The 9,306-nt window shown below is 44.0% G+C and overlaps 1 protein-coding gene across 9 annotated transcripts in view; it reads left to right on the top strand.

Annotated features, from left to right (window-relative positions):
- Positions 1-776: 776 nt before the first annotated feature.
- The window catches only part of NFIA (nuclear factor I A), a gene marked incomplete at its 3' end in the record, with an annotated part of 358,370 nt that continues 349,840 nt past the window's right edge, over positions 777-9,306 (top strand). For 5 of the 9 annotated variants that reach the window (XM_080801174.1, XM_080801172.1, XM_080801170.1 and 2 more), the window contains exons 1-2: positions 806-1,192; positions 6,551-7,082. In XM_080801174.1, coding sequence (XP_080657300.1) covers positions 1,166-1,192; positions 6,551-7,082 — 559 coding nt within the window. In that variant the 5' untranslated portion in view covers positions 806-1,165. Of the gene's footprint in view, positions 1,193-6,550; positions 7,083-9,306 lie in introns of all 9 variants that reach the window. The other 4 variants (XM_080801175.1, XM_080801169.1, XM_080801176.1 and 1 more) reach the window with 3 other exon arrangements.

The raw sequence follows: 9,306 nt of genomic DNA, 5'->3' as shown, positions 1-9,306 counted from the left end.
TTCTGAACGTGATAGAACTTTTTCTATGGCGTCTGTGTTCAGACCCACTAGTTTCACAGTCCTGGGAGGGAGAACGCTCATTAATCTCCGCCTCCTTTTCTCCAGACAACCCCCCCTCACCCCCCAAATCCGGTGACTCTTCTGTGTGAAATTATTCCCCACCACCCCCGCTTCTGAATGCCATAGGACTGAAGCTGCACAAAGTTTGCAGGATTTTGTGCATAATTACCTCTACCGACGATCTATTCCCACAGAAAGCTCCGTTGGAGAGATTACAATGCTTTGAGCCGTACCGCATTTCAGAGGGGAAAAAAAAAGTTACCTAGGAGGTCTGATTTTTTAAAAAATTTGCATACATGCAAATTTGCCCCCTGGCCTTCTCCTCGGTTTTCTCCGTGCCCCACACAGTGAACCGGGAGCGCAGGGCAACCTGGCAAAGTTGCCCAAGTCCTCCACCGAGGTCCGCGAAGGTCTGCGGCGGGGCTTGGGGGATGGGGATGAGGAAAAGTAGTTTTGTTTGCTTAAGCACATCCTGTGGCAGCCTATAGCTGCCCGGGAGTACAGACTGTAACTGCTCCTCACTGCGTTACCCAGTAATGCGCTGAGCGGGGAAGCGGGGGCGGGGGGGGGCAGAGGGAGCGAGAGAGCCTGCGAGCGAGGGAGCGAGAGAGGGAGCGAGCGAGCGAGCGCGAGCGGCCACGGAGGCTCGGGACCCGGCTGGCCGCGCGGCGCCGCAGCCGCCCCCTCCCCCACGCACCCCCCCCCCCGGCGGCGGCGCGAGCGGGCGGCGGCTGTGCGGTGCGGTGCAGAGCGGAGGCGGAGGCGGGCGCGCGGGCAGCTCGCGGGCACCCGGCCGGGCGGGCGCGGGAGCGGGAAAGGGTGCGCTATGCCTTTAACGCCCGCGTACAGTAGACATGTATAGTGGAGTGTAGGGAAACTCTAGGCGGGGTTAAAGTTCAGCTCATGGAGCGGCAATCGCGCTGGCTGGCTGGCTGCAGTTGAGCCGAGTTGGAAATGTGAACGCAAGAAGCAGGCTTGATTTTTTTTCTCCCCCCTTCTCTCTCTCTCTCTTCCTCTCTCCCTCTTTCTCCTTTCTCACCCGCACTCACGCACACCTCCAAACCGCACACCCAGACGCACACGCACACCCCACCGCCCGGCAGTTATGTATTCTCCGCTCTGTCTCACCCAGGTAAGCAGCTGTTTGGATGCGGCGGGGTGAGGGGGGGCCGGGGTTGCGGGGGCAGACCTGGGGCTGGGCGCGGGGTACGGGGGACAGTCGCGCCGGCCGGGCCCGGGGCATGTGTCTTGGTGTGTGTCCGTGTCTGCGCGTGTTTCGGTGTGTGTGTGCGCGTGTGCTCGTTGGGGGGGGGGAGAAATACAGCTTTAAGAAAGTAACTTTGTTTCCATGCGGGTGCATTCCTCTTGCACGGCCATTTGTGTGGGCACATGGCTAATGGCGCCCTCTTATTAATGCGTTAATTAATATCGGGGCGACTGACTGCGGAACGGCGGTGTTTTCGGACGCCCCGCACGTGTTTCGGCGGGGTTGCAGCCCATGACGCGCTGAAATCTGGACTCAGCGTTTCTGCAGCCGGCAGGCCGGTTTCTGTAGTTCCGCGGCTCCCGAGGAGGGGGCCGCCGACGGAGCCCACCGCACACCCCGCACGCTCGGGGCAGCGGAAAGCCCCGGGTGCGGGAGAAGTCACGACCCTGCGCCCACGGCCCGCGCGCGGAGCCCGCGCCGCGGCAGCCTCCCCAAACTCTTACTTTTGTTTATTGTTTGTCAGCCTTTGCGGTCCGGCCGCGGGAGGGACGCGGGCCGGCGTCCCGGGCCCGGCCGGGACAGCGCCCCTCCGACGCGGGCGGGCGGCGGCGAGCCGGCCCCCGGGCTCGGCGGAGCGGGGCTGCGTGGACGCGCGTCCCCCCGCGCCGGCCGGGTGGAGCCTGCGTCCTCGCCGCTCATCGCCCGCTCGCTTTCCCGAGTGAAAGTTTCGCTGTCGGGACGAGCCCACGCTGCGCAGGGCGGCGAGCGCCGGAGGCCGAGGGCCGCGCGGGCCGGGGAGCGCCGGGCGGAGTTGGGCTCCCGGCCGCGAGCCCGAGCAGCAACCCCGGGCCGGACGCGGCTCCCCCCGCCGCCTCCCGCCACCGCCGCCGCGCGACTCGGGCAGCTCCGCGCGCAGGACGGGGGCAACTTTTCCCCTCCGACTCGACTCAGAGCGTGGGTCTCTCTCGCCCCCCCACCCCGCCCCTCCTTCCCATGCCCTCCCTTTCCATCCCTCTCTTGTCTGCACCACCCCTAGGCAAAATATTGCTACTTCACGGCTCCAAATCTGGTCCCTTTTGAATATATTATTTATTTTCTTTGACTAAAAGGCATGTAGTCAGTGATTTTGCGCTAAAGAAATTTTTTGAAAAAAAGTGTGAGCTTTCATACTGTTTTGGTACATTGCGATCTGACCATTAATCACCTACATGAAGTTGTATGCTTCAAGTAAAATGTTTATTTACCACTCCCTTAAAAAACCTGCTACCACTTACTGCTTTCATTTAGCAGGAGATAACGGTTTAACTGGAATACTTTATGGAGGGTTAAAAAGTATCAATAATTTTTTCCTTTTCCTCTCTAGATTCTGGATTTATTTCTCACATGACAGCCTTATTGCAATATCTAACAGGAATAATACTGGTTATTTGATCTCAGAAGACTCTTAAATGCATCTTTTATGTAGAAATGGTCTGTTTGGGATTTAGGCCTAGCATTAGTAATGGATAGCAGTTGCTTTTAGTTACTGTAAAAGTTTTTTATTTTTCCCTAACAAACTTCCAAAGTTCCTATTTTAGTAACTTGTGGAAGTATGGAATGAAACTTTTCCAACCACTTCTGGCAAGGTTCACAATTGCATATGGATAAGATGCAAAGTGTAAGAGAATTTGAATGAGTTATGAATACAGTGGAAATGCTGAGATTCAAAGGCTGAAGTTCTTGCTGGCAGAAGTTTGCAACATAGAGAACTTGTACACAATACCAGGGCGCTGCAATGGTGGGGCATGACCTTAGCAGACACATGAGTGTCTTCTCAAGTGAGCTCTGCAGAGAAAAATTTATATTTTGGGTTGGTGCTTATATGAGGATACCTGTGTATCCATGCAGGCCCAGGACATAGTCAGGTACCTGACAAAGCCGGATTCTCTTGGTTCACGAGCTATTATCACATTAAGAAAGTTTTTTTTTTTTTTAAACATATTTGGCAGTGTGATTGGTACACTTACTAGGCCTTCTTCTGGAACCACCAGTAAAAGAAACACTTAGTGTAACAGTTGGTGAAGAAATTGTACTTTAAATAGTGAACGAGAGCCACATATTTTGGGTTCTTCTTTTAAAAATTGATTAACAATTTTATTTAACTTGCTGGAATACTTATAAAGCTGTAGAGCCAGTTTTAGAAAGAAAACTTGGGTAGTTTATTGGTCATTGAAGAAAGTCCAGTAAGCACAGTGACAGAAATACTCTAAATGAAAGAATAAACTCCATCTACATGTGTGCAATTTTTAAAACTTTATCAAGAAAATGTCAGGCGTCTTCTTTTTGTCCATACAAGCGTATCATAACCAAATCGTTTACCTGGCCATAGAATGATAACCCGGTAGAAATTTATAGGTGAACCTTTAAAAGTAGGTCCTGCAATATCAACGTTCAGTGGTTCTTAAACTTGGCTTACTTACAAACAGATCAACATTTAAGGTGCTGATTCAAAGTCATACTGCTTTTGAAACAGGTTTTCAGTTTGTTTTCATTGATGGTCTATAACTTTCTCACTGAGTGCACGTGTAGAATATTCTTTATTATCTCCTGAATATTTTGAAATAGCACGTAGCTTATGGCAGTATGTGCAGCAACATGATTTATAGGGGCTTACTTTTTTAAAAATTAATTTATGCTGGGCCTCGACATTTCCTGCAAGTTAATGATTTTCTTTACTTTTGATGATCTGTACTATTTCTAATTGTGAGTTGAGAAAGATGACTAGCTCTTTAATAGTACATGTGAGTAAAGTTATACAAAATGTTGTGCACTTTTATTGGCACATTCTTGAAACCTTTGGGGAGTAATAAGTTGTAAATACTTTTGATGCACAATTGGGGACTTAGATTATTCTTAATGATTAGTTGACATGGTTGTCCTCATTTGAGGGTTTTTATGTTTTTATGATGAGATATATAGGCATTTGGTTGGCAGGTAAACAAAATGAACACGAATGAATGCGGTTCGCAGTTCTGTGAGAAGCATACTAGGAGTCTCTTCAGACACATAAATGCCATATTAGAATGTCTTTTTTAGGCAAGGCTTATTCTTATTAATGAAGCTTTTGAATAAGATAACATTTTAACATAAATGTGAATTGTTTGGAACTTAGTTGTTCTTTGCTTTATAAAACAGACCTGAGATTTTAAGATGAAATCTTCCTTTTGGTGAAAGCTCACTTTGTAGTTAAGGTAGACTCCAGGAGTTCTTAACATAATACCACAGAGCCTTGGTCCCTACCATGTTCTGTGTATATAAGAAAATAAGTCAATGTGAGGGACTGTTTCAAACCCCAATTTTATGTATTTTAGAACATTTCAAGGGTGAGCTCAGAATTTAGTAATGTTTAAATGCTTTGCGGTTTGGCATATACCTTATTAGATAAACTGTGACTTGAGAACACCCCCCCCCCCCACCACCATTTCTCTCTTTTAAAGTATGGCAATAAGAAAGATTCTTAAACATCAGAAATTTAAAATGTTTATGGTAAAGAATAATATAATTCTTGTATTTTTTTCTGCTCCCTCTCCACTTGACGAATGCACACATGTTAGAAAAGCTACTTCTCTTTTGGATTTTTATTGAAAAAGAGCAGTTTTCAAAGCTAAATTTGAAATGCAGAGCCTGAAATTTGTTCAGAGAGGAAAAAGATAAATATCAATTATTGAAGTGATTTATTATATATTACATTAATATGTACTTTAAAAAATAGTCATATGTAGTGTTCAGATGACTGATTATAATTTATAATATTTTAACAGACTTGATAAAATATTTTTCCAATTTTAACCACTCAGTTTACATTTGAACATTTGAAAATTTAGTAATTTCTTTATAGTAATAATATTTTGGACATTACAGTTACTTGTGCCTCCAAAGTATATATTTAGGCGGATAGCAAACTGAAAAAGAATGCATTTTATAATATTTGTCCTACACTCTTTTAAAAAAGGGCATCAAATATCTTTTTGGTGTTCTTATCCTCATTTATCTGAAAGTAAATAATTTATCTTCTGGGGGTTTGTGCGGCAGAGAGAAGTTATGTAAGATTAGTGTGGGTTGGTTAATCAAAAGTTAGATGTACTCAGAAAGCTTTGTGGAGGTTACTGTTTAATTTTTCTTTAATTTTATATTTATATTTCCTAAGCAAATATCAAGTTAAAGAATCAAACATTTTCATAAGACAGTAAGAAAAAATTAAATGTTTTAAATTGAGTTTTATTTTCAGGTTACTTGAATCTTAGGAGGCAACCGTGGGGGTTTTCCTGGAGTCTCGTAAACATTAAATGTACCAGGTTCTCTATTTCCTTGTGAGAAAAAGCCTGAAATACTAATTTCAAAAATTAAGTAAAGATTCTGTTTTTTAGGGATGATTATTACCGAAGGCATTTTACGAAATTAACTGTATTTAGTTGCAACCCTGTTGTCACAATGACGCATTCTATTTACTCTCTGGCATGTATGCTTTTCTTTGTTTCCCCCCCCCCTTTTTTTCTTTTTGTTTCATTCCCATAGTATCAGCAAGTATGTCTTGGAAATGATGTTTTATTTCAGCCTGAAGAATATGAAATTCATCTTTTGCATATGCCAGATTTTTCTAAGTTTTTGACTAAAAAAATTATATGCAACTGTAATCCTTAAGAAGGAATTAAGATGTTACCAAAACGCCTAAGAAACAGATTAGCGTCTCCATGCAGTATTTTTAGAGGGAAAGTCTTTGTTTTCATTGATCGGGGAGATGATTTTTTTTTTGCTCCTAGACTTCCATAAACATTGACTGGCATGTAAATGTTTAGGATTTGCCAATCTGGCGGCCGAGCCCTGGGTGTACTACAAGTAGTGAGGTCAAGGCTGGAGCAAAATTAGATATGCCTTTCTTGAAATAGGGTTAAGATTATATATTGTTATAAGCATTTCAATACATTTCACTTACTATCTAAAGGACTTGGGACCTAGGCTTGGCAGTAGACCCCGGTGCACATTGGTGAACATACCAACAGATTTTTAAATTTTTAGCCGTTTTCTTTTTTGAGATTATGAGGCATGATACTGACAGTTTTCGTTTTTTCCCCCCTCAGACTTCCCATAGGCATCCCCTGTGTAATTTTGGTACTGTAATGCTCGAGTCAGCTTTCAAGTGAAATAAGCATTGTTTTGTTTTGTTTTTTAAATGACCATCTGAAGAAAAGTTGTTTCCTTTTGTTTTCATTATAGTTATATTTTTGTTGTCATTCATTTCTCTAGGATGAATTTCATCCTTTCATTGAAGCACTTCTGCCCCACGTCCGAGCCTTCGCCTACACATGGTTCAACCTGCAGGCCCGAAAACGAAAATACTTCAAAAAACATGAAAAGCGTATGTCAAAAGAAGAAGAGAGAGCCGTGAAGGATGAGTTGCTAAGTGAAAAACCAGAGGTCAAGCAGAAGTGGGCATCTCGACTCCTGGCCAAGTTACGGAAAGACATCCGACCTGAGTACCGAGAGGATTTTGTTCTTACAGTTACGGGGAAAAAGCCTCCATGTTGTGTTCTTTCCAACCCAGACCAGAAAGGCAAGATGCGAAGAATTGACTGCCTTCGCCAGGCAGATAAAGTCTGGAGGTTGGACCTTGTTATGGTGATTTTATTTAAAGGTATTCCGCTCGAAAGTACTGATGGCGAGCGCCTGGTAAAGTCCCCACAGTGCTCGAACCCCGGGCTCTGTGTGCAGCCGCACCACATAGGGGTTTCTGTTAAGGAACTCGATTTATATTTGGCATACTTTGTGCATGCAGCAGGTAAGTGCGATGGTGAGAAGTTGTTCCACTTTCCTGTGTGTCTCTTTTCTGATGTCCTCTATGTGCCGGGCCAGTCCCGAACCGTCTGAGTTGCAGGCCACAGTGCAGAGAGACAGTGTGCGTGCAGAGGTAAACCAGAGTCAGAACAGCCAGAAGCCCCCTCCCCTGCCCTTGTCCGAGGGCACAGCTTCATTCAGGTGGAAAAGCATAGCTTTGAGAGGACTCGCACCAAGTTAAGGTCTTTTGGCAAGTCGTGTTATCAAAGGTGTTGGTAGTTGTGTGATATGTTTAAATCCCAGTTTTCGGTGATGGGTGAGAGAAGCCTCATAAAACCGTTGGAATAAAGGGGATATTATAAATGGCAATGATCTCGTTTAAAAAGCATGGAGTTTGGTTGGTGAGGCAGTATTTTTAGTTGCTTATCTTCTGGGAGTGTTTTTAACCTACTGGGGCCTCTTGAACCCCCTGCTAATTAAGAAAAGGTGGTGAGAGTACTATCAAATTGCTGGTCATTTATGAAGGAAAAAGAATCACATGAATACACAAACGTAGTAGCTTTGTATTTAGGAATTCCTGTTGTCTAGGATAGCTGAGGGAGAAACAAACCAGCTCTCTAAGTAATTGATGGCAAGGTTAATCTTAAAAGTAACCAACCTGGGTTGTGCATGAACACACCGAGAAATCGATATTGATCATTGATTTAGTGAGTTGCTTTGATTGGTGATAAGATTTGTTATTGTTTCAAGGCTGTTTTCGAGGCATGTTTTACCTGTGTATATTACAGCATTCAGGCTAAAACTATTGAGCACTGAGTAAAAGAATGCATTTCTACTTTGTTTCTTTTGCCTTGTTTTAGACAAAAGGTTCATTGTGTTATGGGAAAGCTCAGGTCTTGTGTAACTTGTTGACTTTTTATATGTACACATCGGCCTTGCTAGATTTTACCTTCATGGCGGTTCCTTGAGCCAGGTGGAAGAAAGAAGGTTGTGGAATCCAGTAGGCTATTTTGGGGTTCATATATTTACATATTTTTTCACAAAGGAGAAAGGAGCTACCTGTAAAATCAACACTGTACTGTTTTTGCAAAATGTTTTTAATTCTAAGACTGAGTTTTTTTTTTTAAAGAAGTCAGCTGATAGCCTATTCTCTATTATTTTCCTCAATATATGTTTTAGAAAGAGAACTTTTGTTATCCATCTGTCCTTACATAAGAAACTGGAGAAATTAACTTTGCAAGCATGTCACATTATCATTTGCATTCTGTTGGCAGGGGATAGATGAGTATTTTAGAGGATGTGATCTGTAAGTGTTTCAAATATTTGGGTTTTGGAGAATGTATACTTAATTGTAAGGAGTGCCTGTTGCTCTAGCCTGTTCTTCCTAGTGAAATGAAAAGGCACCACCTCTCCAATGACCTCTAGACAGGAACAAGTATCCCTTTCTTAATCCCCTTTTCACCCTATTGTTACTTTGTTTTCTCTATTGAAAAAGCAGAGTTAAATTTTTAAAAAATTTGTTTGCGTGTGTAAGTGGAGGTTCTGACAGAGAAAGGCAAGGTACCAATAAAAAAAAAAAGGATGGGTGTTATCAGTGCTTTCAGGAAGGACTCTTGAAGATCTTGTGTTTAATCTTTTCGGTATTTAGAAAAGTAAATAATTTATCAACTCTAACAAATGCTCTAATTGAGCCAGTAGAGAAAAATGGGGGTGCCAACAGGTGGTACACATCCTGGTGTGTGCTTTCTTACAAGGTACCTCGAAACGGAACACCGGTTACGTTTTTGTTGGTGGGAGCAGCACCCGTTCTGAATTTTAGGTATAAGTATTTTCCTTCGATTCAGAGAGCTGCAGCCTTCTGAGCTAATGCCATCACGTGTATTCTCTTACGTCGTTGACCGTTCGTTACTGGGCCGTGGCTCCAAATCCCTGAGCTAACACGGCAGCTGGTGGTTTTGGTACCCGAAGGGTTTACGTTGGTGAAGTGACAGGTAGAAGGTTGCTTGGGTGAGTTAGCATCCTTATTGCTTATGAAAGATTTATTGACAGCAACGTGGATCAGACTACCTTTCGGTTTGGTTTTCCTGAGGTATCCCAGAATCCCTTGGTAGGCCTGACTGGCAGCCAAGTGTTAGGCCATTGGCTTTCACAGAGCGCCGTGATGGCTGCTGCTCGGTGCACGCAACAGGACGCTCGCAGAAGAAAATATTAAGGGCCTTTTGTCTGAA

Source organism: Martes martes (assembly GCF_963455335.1).
Source record: "Martes martes genome assembly, chromosome: 4".
Classification (NCBI taxonomy): Eukaryota; Metazoa; Chordata; class Mammalia; order Carnivora; family Mustelidae; genus Martes; species Martes martes.
This window is presented reverse-complemented; position numbering and strand designations above follow the sequence as displayed.